The sequence below is a fragment of the Gopherus evgoodei genome, chromosome 7 (assembly GCF_007399415.2).
Source record: "Gopherus evgoodei ecotype Sinaloan lineage chromosome 7, rGopEvg1_v1.p, whole genome shotgun sequence".
Lineage (NCBI taxonomy): Eukaryota > Metazoa > Chordata > Testudines > Testudinidae > Gopherus > Gopherus evgoodei.
In genome coordinates this window covers 3,890,143-3,907,947 of record NC_044328.1, presented here as the reverse complement: position 1 = coordinate 3,907,947, position 17,805 = coordinate 3,890,143, and the positions used below count along the sequence as shown (strand labels likewise).

The following is a 17,805-nucleotide window of genomic DNA, read 5'->3' as shown; positions in this document are numbered from 1 at the left end:
GTGAGTGGCTGCTGTGTGGGCCTTTGGGTCCCTTCCCTGTGCCATGTAAGCCTGATCTCAGATCCGGCCAGGAACAGTCAGACGCCAGCTTTCCAGTGGGGGTTGCAATGTATAGCACTCCAGGGACCTTTGGGGAGAGAATGCGGTTGCCTGGTGCTGCGTGAGGTTGCTGGCTCCGAAAACCAGCGCAGAACGCGCATGTGGTGACTGCTTGCAAGTGCCTGATTCCCATGTCGCAGCAGATGGCAACCGGAGTCCTGTCGATTGCGATGTCACCTGCTTAATTGCAGCTCTTGGCCTAAGTTACCTTCCTTCCCTCCCCGTGGCCGGAGCCTAGAATGTCTTGTTTGTTTCCTGACCGCTTTGGAGAGTCAGTCTGCTGTTGTGCATTACTGAAACAGCAACAGCATTTCAAAGGCAGGTGCATGCCATCTGTTCTCACTCCCCTTGGCTAGGGTTCCAGCACCCTGGAGGTCAAGATCAGATGGTTTGTGCTTTGCTTGCGGGGGCAGGGGGGCGAGTTTCCTTTATTTACTTTGCACAGGCCGGTTTGTTCATAAAAGTTTAGCGATGCAAATACCTTGCCTGTGTGGATTCCAGGTCGTTTGGGCAGGCAATTGTGCACCTCAGTTGTACACACTGTCACAGCGATTGCGTGTGCAGTTGGTCAGGCCAGTCATTTCGGGGACTGGAAGCTCTTTTTGGAAGGGACTTTGTCTACCTCAGTGTATGCACAGCATCGTGCACAGTGGGCCCCCGATCCTGAGTGGGGCAGCTGGGCAGGACTGTACGATCGATATTACGTGTGCAAAATAGTAATATCTGGTGTTCCTAGCAATCTTTAGCAGCAGCTCTCAGCATGCTTTGCAAAGGAGGGTGGTATTATTATCCCGATTTTACAGATGGGGACACTGAGGCAAGGTCACCCAGCAGCCTAGTGACAGAGCTGAAGAATCCCAAACCCCCTCACAACCATTGCTGGCTTTTCCTGTAGAATGGGGACACACTCACGTCTCTGTCTAGCATTATCTGCATTGACACACAGAGAGGTTAAGTGACCCGTTTAAAGCCACACAGTGAATCCGAGGCAGCGCTGGAGATGGATCCTTGTTCCTTGCTCTGCCGTTTGTTTAGTGTGTGGTTATTAGGGAGCGGGACCCCATGGTGCTAAGGCGGCCCAGGGCTTTTGGGTAGTTACCTTCTTTCTGCAGGCCCCTCGGGATCAGGCCTGGACGCTGTTCCCACGCGATGGCTCCTCGGGGGCCTGTGTGAAATGAGCGTTGCCCAGTCACCGTGCAGGGAGTGCCCCTGCCCGCTGTTGGGCTCGATTGTGCCCCTGGCAAGCAGCCGCAGCAGGGGGGCGATGTGTTAGGTGGGCCACAGAGGCTGAGCCCCGCTTTCACCCCTAGCAACTTACTAACCCCTTGGAAAGCTCCTTCTGGCATGGGCCGGGGCCCTGGGAGCCCCTCATCCTTTGTCCTTTCAGTTTCGAATCGCAGCTCCTGTTTGCAGTAGCCCCGGGAACAAGACACAAACCTCTGGGTACCTGTGGGGAGATGGCACTGCCGGTGCTTTAAGGAGTGGCTGGAAAGGTTTGGCTCTTTTCCCTACAGCCGCAGTCAGGTTTCCGTGCGTCCTTCCTTTTGTGTCTGGCTCTCTAACTCCTAGACAACACCATTCCTTGATGAATTCCAGCTGTGCTCTGTACACAGCCCTCAGGCGGGCTCTTCGGGGACTCATTTCTTCTCCTTCCAGCAGTGGAAGGACACTGGTGTCATAAGTGTGATTTGTTGTAGCAGGATCCAGACACTAATGGCTCCTGAATCTAAAGAGGGATTTTAATTAGTGGAGAAAACTTTCCAACAGGAGACTGAAAGCAATTAGGGCCTTTCGCTTTCCACAAGACCTTTCCCCTCAATTATTTCGTTTGTCCTCTTCGCTTGTTAGCCGAGCTGTTTAAATAACAATACTTGGTGTGCACATTCAAAGTGCTTTACAAACACTGGCTAATCTTCACCCCTGGGGCTGCTTTCAGGTTCTTCAAATGAAAAGGGGCTTTTTTTGGGTGGGGAAAAAAATCCACCTTTTTAAGAACAAAATTGGCAAAATAAAATAAAATAAATAAATGGTGTCACATTTGTATGGCAGTGTTTTGTTTCCCCCAAACCAGGGCTTTGGTCAATGGAGATGGAATGTTTGGGAGGATGTTTTCAGTAATTTGGGGGGCGGGAAGTGGATAAATGTCACCCACAAAACTTAAAATTGGCTCATTCAAACACTTCCAAATGGAGACAGTTTTTAAGTTGTTCAGTGAACGGGTTTCCAGCCAGGTCTGGCCCAGCCCCTTTCCTGGGCTGGGTAAGGACCCCACGGTTCCTCTTCGTAAACCAGGGCAAAGAGAAGGTGACTTGGCAAAGGCTGCAGAGGGGAGCTGTGGCAGAGCCAAGATAAGGAGCTGGGCGTTCCTGGCAGTTAGTCCTTCACCACTACACTAAATCCCTTCCTAGGCCATTGGCTTTTGTTTTAATTTTTCCCACTGTGCTGTGAACCTAGTGACCGCACGCATGTGAAATGTCACAGGAAAACATTCACTGCTTTGCCCAGTGGCACGTGCTTCCTGCGTCTCGCTCTGCTGTGAAATGCAACAGATCGGCCCGGCTCGCTGCAGCAAGGCGTAGGGATTCCCGAGCCACCATCTGATTGGAAACGGGCCCCTTTTTGGGCCCACCAGGCCCAGTCTCCTGGCTTAAAACCTGCATGATATTGCAGACTCTAGCTGGATCCGTCTCCAGCTCATGAGCGGGGAGGTGTCGGGAAAGCCCTGGAAATCACACTGTGGCCTTGTCCCCGGACCGAAGAGGCACCAGTTTAATTAACAGACACAAACATTCATATTGCTAGCCCAGTGCAACCGCCTGTGTGGCGACCGTTTCAGGGAGGTCAGAGAGGCTCAGCCGAACTCAATCGCCTCTATTGCATCAGGCTGGCGGCCGCGGGGCTAACCAGCTTTAAAGTTAGTTAAACCAGTGCCTAATACGGGCCTAGCTTATCCCCTCTCCTGCGTGGGAACAGCGCTAGCGCTGCTGTTAATGCACTCCGGGTGTAGTTACAGCTGTACGGCTCCTGTGGCTGTACACCAGGCCAGCGGTGCAGAGCTCCGTCTTCCTGCGGTGTTTCTGTCACAGTCGCTTCCCCTGCCGTGGCCCAGCAGCCAGAGGAGGCTTTCCCTCTTCTGCTTACGAAATCCCAGCCGGCCTTGGCCCCCCAAGGGAAGCAGCAAGCCGCCTGCCAGCCCCCACTTCCCGTCCATCTGCCTGTCTCTCCCTGCCCCTGAGCGTGAGCCAGGCTGGCAGCCCTAAGGAGAACTGAACGTACCATGGTCATGGGCAGCCCTGCCAGCTGGTGCCGCTTGGAAAGGTGCCTCCTCCCAGCCAGGATCCCCTCCTCCAAGTGGGCACTTGGTGCAAACCGATGTAGGGAGGTCCTGTAATGCACTAAAGCCAGGGGGCAAGGGAGACGTTCTGAGCAGGGCTCGCTGTGGGCCCATCTGCTGCCTCAGTTTCCCTCTAGTCTCCAAAGTCTCCCTAGTCATTTTTCAGGGCTTCCCCTGGCTTACAGCCTGGCCTGCAGCCTGCCTTGCCTTCCCTCCAGCCACACGACTTCTCAGTGGTCCTCCAAGCTGGGGCTTTTTACCCAGCAGGGCCTTCTCCCTGCATGGCTCTCCCTCTCTCCCTGACCTCAGGCCTTCACTGCAAGACCCACCTCTCCACCGACCCCCACCTCCGGGATAGAGGAGCAGCAGCTCTGTGTCACCGTGCAGTCTGTTGGGCAAAGTCTGGGGGGAGCCTGCGTCCCCTGCACCAGCACCTTCCCCACCCAACTCCACAGCTGCAGGAGTTTGCTGTTCCCATCTGGCCATAAAGCACAGATTCACGTTTCTTATGGACCCTCTTGAGCCCAGGCAAAGGTCCAGATACGAGCTGTGCAGGCCAGGGGAGTGACAGCTGATGCCTGGTACATGCAGCGCTTAGAGAGAGGTGAGAGACCGGGGTTCCCTGGAGCGGGGGGACCTCATACAGCAGCCTTACAAAGAGCAAGTGCTGCATCAAAGGGACCAGCATGGACAGCTGGTGTGCGGCTCGCGGCCTCCAAAGCTGGCTCCGGGGAAGCAGCCTTGTCCTTCAGCTCCTAATAAATGCAGCCCGGCAGCAGCAATCACATCCGCCTGCGGGTGCCCTGGCGCGGCTACAGAAGGGCATCAGTTCCTCTGCCTGGACTCATCTGGACATTTGGTTTCCTTTTCCCACCCTGTCCGTGGAGATCAGCTGGGGGATCTCTCAGGGTCCCTTCCAGCCCTGCCTTTGTGTGAGTCTGGGAGATGGCTCCCAAACCCACGCTGCCGCCTACGCATCCCGACGCTGACCGCTGTCCGCAGCTCCTGGTCTGCTTTGCCTGTCTACAGTCATTCCAATGCAGTTTAGTTCTGGGCGGCCACCAGATCCCCAGCTCCATCCCCTTCTGGAGGTGCAAGGGATTTCCCTGTTGTGCACGGCCAAATCCTGAATCCTTCGCTCCCCTTTGAAATCTCACAGTAGCACCCAGGAACCTCTGGCATGGGCCTGGGAAAACGTCCACTCAAATAGATCTGCGGATGCGAGGAGTGGATTTCCTTGCTAATGCCATTGAAGTTATCCCCGCTCCTGTCTCATGCAGGTGCATTAGAGATGCAGTTCACCCCTTTGGGGGCTAGTCCCAGAGACCTAGATCCCTCTGGGCTGAAGTGGGACCTAGGCCTTCTTGTAGGGGCAAATGTCACCCTAGATGAGCTGAGCCAACTCCCCAAGTGTCCTGTTCTAACACTGCCCTGTGCTTCTCCCCCCACAGAGTTATCCAATGTCCGGCACTTCAGCAGCCGCGCCCTGAACTACACCACTCTGCTGCTGGAGGACGAGAAGGGGATCCTCTACGTGGGAGCGCGAGGGGCCATATTCTCCTTAAACTCCAGCAACATTGCCGACGGCTCCCAAAGGGAGGTGAGCAACACCCCGCCTGGGCTTGGCTCTCTTTGCAGCAGTTCTGGCTGAGGTTCCTGAATGGCCGGTTGATCGCTTTGGGTGCTGAGCGTCAGGCGTCTGCAGCTGGGCAAAACCAAGTCACTGGTCACTTGAAATCTTGGCCTTGGCTCCTACCTGCTTTTTTTTTTTAATGACATATAGGGGTCAGATTAGTGTGGTGGGAGGGCAAGGTGGTGGTACTCTTCTAAGCTCCACCCACAAAAATAAACCCCACCCACAAAAATAGGCCCCACCCACGTGTCCCCCCAAAACGAAGCCTGGCTCCCAGGAGAATGTGCGGATCAGTGACCTCCCCTCTGCTTTCTCCCACAAGCAGTGACAGATTTAACCAGACTGATGTTTGAGTTATTGTCCTGGGTGTCTGAGCTAACCCCTGGCAGAGCTGAAGGAGGCAGTTTTCACCTCTTCTTGCGATTGCCCCAGGCTCTCTGCCTCAGTGACGCTTGTCATGTTTTCGAGATTGTCTTCCTAAGGAGGAAGCTAACGACTTCTTAGTTTGTAATACAAGCTGAGATTCTGGAGGGCAATCAACAGCTCCAGCTGGATGCTCGTTAGGGCTGGGTGAGAGATGGTTTTCTAATCCCAGGAGGATTTTCAACAGTGTGAAAAATGCTCCTGTCCCAGATTGTGGAAAAAAGTCAAAATGTCAAAAATGTTCAAGAACCAAAGATCCACTGTCCGGGTCAACCCAAATGTAACGTTTTGACCCTTTTCTCCTCCCCCCACCCTTTTTTATGTGTGTAAATTTACAGACATTTCTGAACTCAAAGTAATTTTGACAACAATTGGAAACGTTCCGGTGCGACAGTGTCTGGCCTCTTTGACCAAGGGGTTCCAAGTCTGGTGTTTCATTGATCCTGACCTAGTTATGGCTTTTTTTGAGGGGGGAAAACAGCTGTTCGTCAGAGAGTTCCCAGCCTGGCAGCGCAGCTAACCGGGCCCGTACTGTCTGCTTCTGAAACCTGGACTTAAAGGGGAGAAATGGGCCAGGTTCCCCTAGCGGTTCCCAAAGCGCCCTGTGTTGCTGCCCAGATGATTGGGGTGACGACCGTTGCTCACAGCACCTGCCCTCTCTCTGGGGCAGGAACAAGAGCTTTGCATGCTAGTGGACAGCTCGAGGCAGACAGCCCCAGAGGGGACGCCCTCCATAGGCGCAGCAGCAGCAGTGCACGCTGCTCTGCTCGCACCCACAGGGCCAGGCAGCTGAAGGGGGGGTGTTCCTTGGCAGAGCAGGCAAAATTGACTCTCAGGTCCATGAGAGAGGGAGGGTGGATGGGCATGCAGCTAAAGCACAGGACTGGGACCCAGGAGATTGAGGTTCGTTTCCCAGCTGTGCCTCAGGAGCCCCATGTGACCTTGGGCAAGTCACTTCTGTGCCTCAGTTTCCCATCTGTAAAATGGGGCTAGTAATCCTTCCCTTGTTTGCCTGGCTGTGTCTACGGTAAGCTCTTCAGGACAGGGCAGGGACCTTCTCTTGTTATGTACAGCACCTAGCACCCGGGGGCCCAGATCTCGGCTGGCACTGCTGTGATTTCAGTCATTAGTGTCAAGAACCAGGCTCCGTCATCTCTCAGTTGTCTACCTTAGCCAAGCTAGTTCTTGGTACCAAGTGAGTTTGCCCCCAGCATCCCCCTCTGCCTGAGCAGGGTGCAGTTTGCTGCTCGTGTCCCCCCATGGGGCCGGTCCATCACCTCACGGCGTACAGGGCCATTTCGGGTACCAGTAGCTGCACTGGAGCCGTGACTTGCAGCTGCTCCTGCGTATTGGGGTTGGTCCATCTGTCCTCCCAGCTGACGCCCCCAAGTGCTTCTCCCTCAGAGTCTCAGCTGCTTTACCTCCTTCCTTCGGGGTGCATGCCAGGCCCCCCGGCAATGCCGACTGCTATCTGCTGAGCAAGCTGGGCTGGGGAGAACACCCGTCCCGCAAAACCCGCCCTGGCCCTGGCACCCAGCAGCTGAAACCCAGCCAAACCCATGGTGCTGTAAAGCCCAGCACAGTCTGAGGTCACAGGCATTAAGGCAAGAAGGGCCCTCCCTCCCCCCCGGTAACCTGCTGCACAGCACAGGCTGTTCTTCCACACCCAGCAGGGAGCCTAGGAAAGTGGAGTAGGCCAAAGACCAGGCTGTTTGCCCCAGGGGGGATCGGGGGTGGGGTGTCCTCAGCCGCCAGCCCTCCCTTGTGGACTCTGCTGTTCCCCAACCCAAGCGCGGCCACGTGGAGGAAGCACTGCAAGCTGCGCTGCCTTGCCAGGCTCTCTGCTAGCCCCATTGCTGGCTGTTCATCCTCCCCGGCGGCTTCTTACGGCGGAGGCGGACGGGGATCGTGGAGCACTGGTTCGCTGCGCAGTGGAAGAGCCCTTTGCCTTCATCTGAGCCGCGGGCAGTGCCCCCAGCCAGCAGCATCCGTGCCCATCTCATAGAACCCCTTACCCCAAACCCCACGTGGTCAAACACATCTGGCACCCAGCTCCTCCCCAGATGTGACCTTTAACCCCCAGGCCCACTGCTCCCCCATGCCATGCTCCTGGGCTGCCATTGCAAACACGCTCCATTGAAGTCCATGCAGCCTCCAGCTGCTAGCTCCCCTGCGCCGCCCTACGGCCAGTTCAGTGTCTCCCCAAAGCTGGAGGCCTCACCCCGTTCCAGGTTCTTCTCTGCCTGTCTGTCTCAGGCCCTTCAGTCCAGTGTCCCCTTCCTCGCTGCCCCAAACGCCAGCATCCTCCCCCAAGCTGTGACCTCTGTAACCCACACGCGGGTGCTCCTGCTTCTCCCCTCCCCTGCCAGCCCATCCCAAATACTGCCACTAAAGTCCTTCCTCCCCCAGTGCTGGGACACTCCCCTCCCCGGATCCCCTGGCCAACCCCTCCTGCAGGAACTTGACACCTGCCGAGCGCCCCGTTTCCCTTCCCTTCAACTCCGCAGCCGCTGCTGGGTGCCTGGGACAACTGGAACCCCCCAGGGTGCTAGCTCGATGGGATGAACTGGGGTGGCACATCCTATCCCAGCCCTCTCTGCCCAGGGTCTTCTGCAGTGCCAGCCCAGATGCTCCGATGAGGGACGCTGTCAGAATGGGCATGCAGGACCGGCAGTAGCCGGCAGCTAAGGATACGCGCCCGCAGGCAGTTGGGAGATCAGACCATTGCAGAGTAGAGTTAAGGTTTTCCAGCCATTAAGTCCTTCCAGATCATGTTGTCCTGGGGACACACACAGTCTTTTGTGTCCCGATTTTAAGATCCTCCTGGCTGACAGGCGCAGCGGATGCAATTTCGCAGCCTGACAAATAGGCTGGTGATGAATGTTGTCTCTGTGCCAGCCTCCGCGGAGCTGTTTTCCCCCGCGAGAGGCCAGTCCATCCGGAGGACTCACTGATAGCAATGCCGTCTCTCTGCCAGTCCCACTGCATGGGCAGGACGGTGTCGCCAGGCGGTGGAGGGGCATTTTTGCTTCCCGTCTCTGTCTCTCTGAGCCTTTCCCCTGAGGGACCCCTGGGCTTTTGTCACAACGGCAGCAGCGTCCCAGTTGCACAATGGTTTTATGATGTGTATTATGGTGGCACAGCGAGGCCCCGGCATGCCAGGTACTGCACAGACAGAGGGACTGTCCCCTGCCTCAGGGAGCTTTGAAATAGGTAGGACGGAGCCCAGGCAGCAGACAAGAAGGATTGTGACCCCGATTGCATGGCGACATTAAGTGGGTCTCCCAGGGCAGCGGAGAGAGGGTCTAAGGTGCCAGTCGCAGCCCCCTCAGGCCCTACGTCACTCAAAGCTTGAGGGCAGGGGAGAGCAGCTTCAGGTATTGACGCAAGGATCCTTCGCCAGCGGAGAATTCGGCACTGCGGAGCCCTGCCCTCCCTGTCCCTGTCTGGCCCAGGAGGCGGTGGGTTTGGGTACTACAGCTTCACATTGGTGGGCAGTGCCCCCTCGTGGGGTGGATTCTCCAGGGCATTAGCTGCTGGTTTAAGCTCCTTCCGGTTCTGTTCAATATCGTCATCACTGATTTAGATAACGGCGCAGAGTGTCCATTCATACAGTGTGTGGACGATGCCAAGCTGGGAGGGGTTGCAAGTGCTTCGGAGGACAGGATTAAAATTCAAACTGATCTGGACAAACTGGAGAAATGGTCTGAAGTAAATAGGATGAAATTCAATAGGGAGAAATGCAAAGTACCCCACTTAGGAAGGAACAATCTGTTGCACACATACAGAATGGGAAACGATGGCCTAGGAAGCAGTACTGCGGAAAGGGATCTGGGGGTCATAGTGGATCACAAGCTAAATATGAGTCAATAGTGTAACGCTGTTGCAAAGGCAAACATCGACCTGGGATATATTAGCAGGAGTGTTGCAAGCAAGACGTGAGAAGTAATTGTTCCGCTCTACCCCACGCTGATTGGGCCTCAACTGGAGCGTTGTGTCCAGTTCTGGGTACCACATTTCAGGAAGGATGTGGACAAATTGGAGAAAGTCCAGAGAAGAGCATTATGATTAAAAGTCTAGAAAACATGACCCATGAGGGAAGATTGAAAGAATTGGGTTTGTTTAGTCTGGAGAAGAGAAGACAGAGAGGGGACATGAGAACAGTTTTTGGGTACATAAAAGGTTGTTATAAGGAGGAGGGAGAAAAATTGTTCTCGTTAACCTCCGAGGATAGGGCAAGAAGCAAGGGGCTTAAATTGCATCAAGGGCAATTTAGGTTGGATTTTAAGAAAAGCTTCCTAACTCTCAGGGTGGTTAAGCACTGGAATAAATTGCCCAGGGAGGTTGTGGAATCTCCATCATTGGAGATTTTTTAAGAGCAGGTTGGACAAACACCTGTCAGGGATGGTCTAGCTCAGGGGTCAGCAACCTTTCAGAAGTGCTGTGCCAAGTCTTCATTTATTCACTCTAATTTAAGGTTTCGCGTGCCAGTGATGCATTCTGACGTTTTTGGAAGGTCTTTTTCTATAAGTCTATAATATAGAACTAAACTATTGTTGTATGTAAAGTAAATAAGGTTTTAAAAATGTTTAAGAAGCTTCATTTCAAATTAAATTAAAATGCAGAGCCCCCCCGGACCTGTGGCCAGGACCCGGGCAGTGTGAGAGGCACTGAAAATCAGCTCGCATGCCGCAGGTTGCCTACCCCTGGTCTAGCTAATACTTAGTCCTGTCTCAGTGCAAGGGCCTGGACTAGATGATGCCTCGAGGTCCTGTCCAGTCCTGCGATTCTCTAAGTGGGACCAAGTGAACTCATCAGTCTGGACTGTCTGCCCCTGTGCTTTGGGCGGGGAACTCAAAGCACTAAAACCCCAGTCTGTGAGAGGCATTGTCCAGCTGAGTTGGGTGCTGCTGCTGCTCAGCAGGCCCCCGCCTGGGATTAATAGCAGCCAGTCAAGAAACGTGGAAAGCAAATGGACCCAGGCATGGGGCTGTTCCTGTGCCATTAGCGTTTACCAGCCGAGCCGGCTCTTTAGGGGCTTCAGTGACATCTCTCCGGGGCGTCGCAGGGCAGCTATCGTCTCCACAGACGGGAGGCGCCAGTGAGTAACAACCCCTTTTCCCTTCACAGATCCGGTGGGAGGCGTCTCTGGAGAAGCAGATCGACTGCCTCCAGAAGGGCAAGAACAACAAGGTATTTGCGGCGGGGTCTCTGCACGTGCGGGGGGGGTGGAGGGGGCGGGTGGCCTCCAGGCGCTGGAGTCAGGCCCCCGTGTGATGCTCTTTCTTCCTCTCTGCAGACCGAGTGCTTCAACCACATCCGGCTCGTGCAGAGGCTGAACGACACCCACCTGTATGCCTGCGGCACTTACGCCTTCCACCCACTGTGTGCGGCCATCGTGAGTGCGAGCACGGGGGCGGGGGGCAGAATTCACGAGGAGGGAGACCTCGCCTGGGTGTTGGATGTTCCCTCCATCTTTGTTCATCACTCTGTACTTCCGGCCCTGTCACAGGCTTCTGTTGCTCCTCGCTGCTTTCCCTCCTGGCTGTTAGTATCTTCCTGGCAACAAGTTGCCACCAGCAGAAGACAGCCCGCATGGTTGATCCATGGACCACTCAGCGGGCGAAGCGGGGCATTGTTAGCCAGCAGGGAGCTCTCCGCCTGGCCCATGTTTGGAAGGGTTATGGGCCTGTCATTTTGTGGCTGGTTGAGCTTTTCTTCTCAGGGGAGCTGGTTGGATTGGTTCAAGGCCCCGACTCGTGGCTATTTTAGAAACGGGAAGATGAGCGGAACCGTTTTCAGGAAACGTAAGGGGGAAAAAAGAAATCCGGGGACATCAGTGTCTTCGTTTGAGCGTCTGCAACCCAAATCTCCCAGCCCAGGCCCCGCTGCGTGACAGTCACGAATTAAACGTGGCTTGCAAGGAATGTGGCTGGATCTTGGCCTCTACCTCAGGCTGCCCCGCCCAGGGTAGGGAGTGAAAAAGTCCATTCTGGGCTTTCTGTTCTTCACCGTAGTCACCTCCGGTCTTTGATACCCAGGAGAGGGCACATTTTAAACCAGTGTGTGGGGTCTCAGCTGAAGGTCCCTTCGCTGATGTCAGACGTTGTGGTTACGGGCGTGACAGGGCTCTCAAATATATAAAAATAGGCAGGGCTGGGGGAAGGTTGCCTGAGACTTCCCATTATAAGACCCTGTTTTCAATTGCTTCTGACCATGCCTGTCCAGTAGCCGCTTGGTCCGTTAGTTAGCTAGTCTAGCCGTCTGGTTGGAAGAGTCGAGCCCCGGGAACCTCCAGACTCCACCATGTTCCCCAGACCGTCGGTAATGATGGCACGTCCCGGTGGGCTGGCTTCCAGCAGTGACAGCACAGCACGCCCTGACTGGCAGGGTGGGTGGGGATGGTGGCTCTAGCGTGTGGCCTGGGGGATGAGCTAATGGGCGCTGGAGCTCTGCATCCTCAGGCTGCCAGCTCCTGCCCAGCCCGGGTTGGGCAGCGGCTGACAGCCATAGCCATTTGGGGGCTCGGTGATTTGCCTGGGGGATGTACTCTGCCCACTTCTCTGATCAGGCAGTGCCCACATCCCAGGACATTGCTCTGATTGTCTGCCCCTGGAGGGGGTTGCTGCCAGCTCATGGCCTGGGGAGCCTCACCCAGCAGCTGCCACTGCTGTCCCTGGTCTGTGGCCCCTGGAGCTGTGGGTGCTGGTTTCATGCCATCCTGCCCAGCCCAGCAGCTCCTCAGCCCCTCACTCCCCTCTCTCTGCAGGATGCCGACAGGTTCGCGCTGCCGCCCCACTTGGAGGAGGGCAAGGAGAAGTGTCCGTACGACCCTGCCCGCGGCTACACTGGCCTCATCGTAGGTAGGTGGGTCCGGAGGCCGACAGGGCTGCTCGCCTGGAGTTCCCCGGAGAGGTCGCGGCTTGATCTGGCTCTGGGCTGTCGCTGGGCGAGTTGGAGCAGCCCAGGAAGGTTTTCCCCATGTCCCTCTGCCCCCACCCCTCAGGGACTAGAGCCAGCCTCCCCCACCTCTCCTTTCACAGCCAGTCACCTTCCCACAACAGCCACCTGCCCCATGGCGGGCCAGTTTCCTTCTAACCCGAACACTGCCTGAGCCCTACGCTGCCTGCCGTGGTGGAGCTGCATGAAGGAGAAATCCCCCCCTCCTTCCGACAGGGTCTCTGTGATCAGGGCTGGGGAGCAGTGTCCACGGGCAGCGCCAGCCCTGGGCTGCTCAGCACAGCCCCACGTTACATAGCAGTCCCTAAAGTGGGTCCAGCCTGGCCATGTGGCTTCCCCTTTCCTCCCACTCCTCCCCCGGCCCTGGGGCTAAGTGAATGGGATGTGGGTTGGGCCACAGGTGGCTAAACAACAGGAGGACCCTGACCCATCCTTCTGCCCCGATCTTAGACGGCGGATTGTACACGGCCACGCGGTACGAGTTCCGCAGCCTGCCCGACATCAGGCGCAACCTGCAGCAGCGGCCCCTGAAGACGGAAGAGTCCCCCATGCACTGGCTAAACGGTAAGATCCAGCGACCCCAGGAGAGACCTGACCCACCCCCTCCTTTGCCGGCTCTGAGTGCAGCTTCACCCCCTCCGGGCCGAACCCTGCCGTCCTTGGGCAGAATAACGCCCAGGGGACATTTAAACGGGCGGAATAGACTCTTCTGAGTTGAAACCCGGGGTCTGAAGGGCGTCCTGGGGTCAGAATCTTGGCTGTACATTTCATCCACAGCCCGGCATCTCCTCGCTGCCCATCTGGCATGTGGCACAATGCAGTGTGCTCGGGGGGCAGGTGCCTTGCCTACCTCCAGATCGGCAGGCGGGCGGCCCTTGGCAGGCCTGGCAGTGGGGCAGAGATGCACATGGCTCGGTGGGGCTGCAAAGTATTGGCACGAACGTGGTCGGCCAAAGGCAGCCGAAAGGGCGTTTCTGCTCTTTATGCCACGCGTTCTCCTTTGCCATGGAGAGGGCGGAAACCGGGGCCTTCTCCATTAGCGGATCCTAGCAAACCGCCTCCGTGCCCCTTCCCCGGGAGGGCGTGGCACTGGCCATGGAGCGGGCAGCTCTCCTTGGTTCATCAGCTGAGCCCTAACCCTAACCCTTCCTCCTTCTCTTGTATGTCCTTTCAGTCTTTGCCCCCGCCTCTTTCTGGGGGTGTCCTGGCGGTGATCACTCTCCAAACCTTTTCACACCCTGGCCCCATGTCGAGTGTCAGCCTGTCCCGCTGCCCACCCTGGCGAGAACCTGCCGCTGGGAATTTAGGTCACTCTGGTGACAGGGCACCCTGAATGTCTTGCCATGTCTGGGTGGGCGGGATGCCCTATATCACTAAGAGTTGGGGGGCTCGCTAACCAGACCAGCAATGGGCACAGATGCCAGCTGGAGTGCTCTGGGCTGGGCAGGGGGGGATGAGACATAGCACGGATCTCAAAGCTCTTGTCAGGCCCTGCAGTAACCCTGCAAGCAGAGGGGTGAGCGGTATCATCCATCCTTATTTCGAGTGAAGGAAGCTGGGGCATCCAGAGGGAAGGGACTCAGCCAGCGGCAGAGCTGGGTACTGATCAGATCCACCACCCGCCCGGCGGCGGGGCACGTCTGATGTTGCTCCTGTTTGCAGATGCGGAGTTCGTGGCCTCTGTGCTGGTCCGGGAGAGTGTGCGCAGCCCAGTGGGGGACGATGACAAGATCTACTACTTCTTCATGGAGCGGGCAGCGGAGGAGAGCACCTCCTTCGACAAGAGCCAGGTGGCCAGGGTGGCCAGGGTGGCGCGGGTGTGCAAGGTAAAGAGACACTACCAGAGCTGGGGCACGCAGCTGGGCAAAGCTTCCCAGGGAAGCCTGGAGGCTGGTAGAATGATGGGCCCTGGGCACGGCCGTTAGGCCAGGAAGGATTTCACCCTCCCAAGGGGAAACACCCTGAGTGCTGATGAATTCGCAGCCGCCCTTGGCACCTTGGCCAGACCAGTGTTGGACCCGGGCACCCCCTCCCCAGGTGCATGCAGGCTGGGCTGCCCCTTGCTTCTGTTGTCACCGACGGTGGCTTTTATGGCCCTCCCTCCTCCCCTGTCCACCAACCTCCCTCTGTGTCTATTTCACGCCATGCCTCTTGCAAGCGGCCGTCCCAGGGGTCCTGGTGCTGCTGTGGCTGGGCCTCTGCAGGGCCCACATCTCTGGAGAGGAGACCTCCAGTGACAGCTACAAGCGGGCAGCCTCAGATCAGTTAGTTACGCACCAGTGTGGGCGCAAGAACAAATGGCTGTAAACTGGCTTGACATTAGGCAAAGGTTTGTAACCATCAGAGGAGTGAAGTTCTGGAACAGCCTCCCAAGGGGAGCAGTGGGGGCAAAAAACCTAACTGGCTTCCAGCCTGACCTTGATAAGTTTATGAAGGGGATGTTATGTTGAGACTGCCTACAGTGGCACGTGACCCATCTGCGACTGCTAGCAGCAGATATCTCCAATGGCCGGTGATGGGACACAAGATGGGGAGGGCTCTGGGTTGTGACTGAGAATTCTTTCCCGTGTGTCTGGCTGGTGGGTCTTGTCCACACGTTCAGGATCTATCTGATTGCCATATTTGGGATTGGGAAGGAATTTCCCCCCAGGTCAGATAGGCAGAGACTTTGGGCTATTTTTGCTGTCCTCTGTAGCGTGGGGTAGGGGTCATAAACTAGAGTAAATGGTGGATTCTCTGTCACTTGAAGTCTTTAAACCATGGCTTGAGAACTTCAGTAGCTGAGCCAGAGCTCAGGGGTCTATTACAGGAGTGGGTGAGTGAGGTTCTGCGGCCTGCAACGTGCAGGAGGTCAGACTAGATGATCACGATGGTCCCTTCTGGCCTTGAAGTCTATGAGCCCCCAGCCCTTGGTGTCGGCGTCCCGCTCCCACCACCGGATTGGCCCGAACCGGGCCTGGGGCCTGGCTGCCTCTGTGGGACACAAGAGGGTTTAGCCTCCCTCAGCTGCATCCGGCACAAAGGCTGATGTGACGCGAGGGTGGGAGCTGGCCAAGTCCTCTCTGGCCAGGGCAGGCAGGAGTGGGCATGATGCTGCTGTTTGAAGCAGGAGAAGGGAGAGGCTGGTGTGCTGGACACTTCAGACAGGAGCTAAATACACCAGGGTGAGGCAGGTTGAGGGGACGACACGGCCTGTCCTCAGTCCCGACGTCCATCAGGGGCAGGAAGGCGCGTGGCTGGGTCTCCGCTGGTTGCCCCTCGGGGATCTCGATACTCAGTCTACTCCCTCCGCATGAATGGTGCGTGTCAGTGTCCACGGGACGGCTTTGCAACAGGGTAACGCCCAGCAGAGCTAGCAGTCGTCTGCAGGGTGTGAGGGGGCTTTGATGGCCGGGGAGGGCGCAGAAGTGGCTCCTGAGAGCACCTCCCGGGTCTGCTGCAGGATGGTGCGAACGTGAGCCGGATTCAACTCACAGCCAGTCCCAAGCCAAATCGGGTGGCTGCCGGCAATGCAGAGTAGTCCCGCCCATGAACATGCAGATGAGGATTGGTTTTGTGGCTGTCCTGGGAGCCTGAGGCACGGGCCAGGACCCCGAGGTGCTAGGAGCTGTACAGACACAACAGAAGGACAAGCCCTGCCCCAGCAGTTTGCAATCGAAAAGCCAACTGCAGTGGGGTTTACATCTGGGGACCCCCCTTCCCTGGCCTATCTGGGGCCCTAAGTAGCTGCAGGGGTGGGGGGGTTGGAAACACCCCAGTCCTGGGGGGCTCAGAGGCTGTGATGGGGCAACCCAGGCGACAGCCTCGCCCTCTTCCCTTCGCAGAGCGACCTGGGTGGGAAGAAGATCCTGCAGCGGAAATGGACGTCGTTCATGAAGGCCCGGCTGGTCTGCTACATCCCCTACTACGAGGTGCTCAAGGCCGTGCACAGCGTGGACGGGGGCAGCTGGCCCAGCACCGTCTTCTACGCCACGTTCACCTTGTCGGCTCAGTGGTGAGTAGGGTCTTGCCTGGCCTGCTTTCTCCGCGGGGCCCACAGGCTTGTCCCCAGAGCAGGGGGGCCGTGGGCTGGAGCATTTCAGCTGGGTCGCCTGGTCCCCTGCGGGCAACCCCAAGAGCTGAGAACGGCTGACCCCAGGCTGCAGGGGCTCCTGCCTCTGGTCGGAACAGCTGGTTCTGGCCATTCCCCTAATGGACATGTCACAGCTCCTCCCCCTTTGCATCCCGCCAGCCGTCCCCAAACCGGTCCTCTCCCACCGCGGGTTCGGCAGTGGGCTCCGTGCTTTGTCCACTGCCGGCATCTGACCCATTCCCCCGTCACAGCCCTGCTTGGCCAGCCAGGCGGCCGGGCCGGGTCCATGTACTTTCAGCTCCCTGATCTGTGCCAAGCCAGGCCCTGCCTCTGGCTCTCTGGGCAGGCAGATCCTCCTCCTAGCACCCGCTTCTGAGAGCTGAGACCCCGCGGTCAAGCGACCTCAGCCCTGGCACCCCCTTCCTGGAGCTCGAACCTTCGGGCTCTCTGGGCTACGCTGCACCCCAGCAGGGAAACGTGAGAGCCGCAGTGCCCAGCCACAGGCTGTGCAAACAGCATTCCCAGACCAGTCCCTCTTTCCTATAGACCACACAGGATATACGCAGCTCCAGACAACCCACTAAACCACCCATAGGCCATCTCCTGCCTCAGTTTCGCCCCCCCCCACTCTGCGGAATTTGGATCAGCATCCTTTCAAGGGTCCTGGGCTGCCCTTCCCCTCTCCATCACTCTGTGTGGGTCTAAAGATTTGTTTTCCCCTTCCTGGGGAAATTCCACTGCTCCAAATCCTCCTCCTGGCCAGCCACCTGGGGAGCTCTGGTTCCCCCAGCTCAGGCAGCCTCTTTAGCATAACCATTGTCCTGTCACAGCACAGACAGTAAGGTTAACAACTTCCTCCGTTCGTTCAGCGGCTTCTCCGGAGCAGGGGGCGGTGATAGAGACAGGGCCCCCGATGGCTGACTCACGCCCCATTGAGGCAATACAGCAGTTTCACTTAGTGAACCAGACTTCATGAGCTGTACATAGCCAGATCCGCCAAAGCGTGTCTCCTCCCTCACTCCCAAGTGACGATCTCCCTTAGCGCGCGCAGATCTGGGCACGCTCCGCAGCACGGGAACGGTACCTGTAGGGACCGTGAGAAAAGCTGAGAGCATCATGCGGTTGCCTGGGGTGGCTCGGGGCTGTTGATGGCCCCAGTGTCACAGCTGACTTGTTCCTGGGAACGGAGCGAACAAGACACAGTGTATAAACGTGTCACTGGGAAAACCCAGTGCCCGGAGCTCAGGAGGAAGACACAAAGCCCAGGTTACTGGGACCGCAGGG

At 57.1% G+C, this 17,805-nt stretch overlaps 1 protein-coding gene across 11 annotated transcripts in view; it reads left to right on the top strand.

Annotated features, from left to right (window-relative positions):
- SEMA4G (semaphorin 4G) overlaps nt 1–17,805 on the top strand; it is a 94,365-nt gene that overhangs the window by 59,396 nt on the left and 17,164 nt on the right. For all 11 annotated transcript variants that reach the window (XR_004001227.1, XR_004001228.1, XR_004001229.1 and 8 more), the window contains exons 3-9: nt 4,885–5,033; nt 10,620–10,682; nt 10,789–10,887; nt 12,259–12,352; nt 12,900–13,013; nt 14,112–14,275; nt 16,274–16,443. Coding sequence is in view for 1 of the 11 variants with exons in the window: in XM_030569306.1 (XP_030425166.1) it covers nt 4,885–5,033; nt 10,620–10,682; nt 10,789–10,887; nt 12,259–12,352; nt 12,900–13,013; nt 14,112–14,275; nt 16,274–16,443 (853 nt within the window). In the remaining 10 variants the exon portion in view is untranslated. The remainder of the gene's footprint in view (nt 1–4,884; nt 5,034–10,619; nt 10,683–10,788; nt 10,888–12,258; nt 12,353–12,899; nt 13,014–14,111; nt 14,276–16,273; nt 16,444–17,805) is intronic.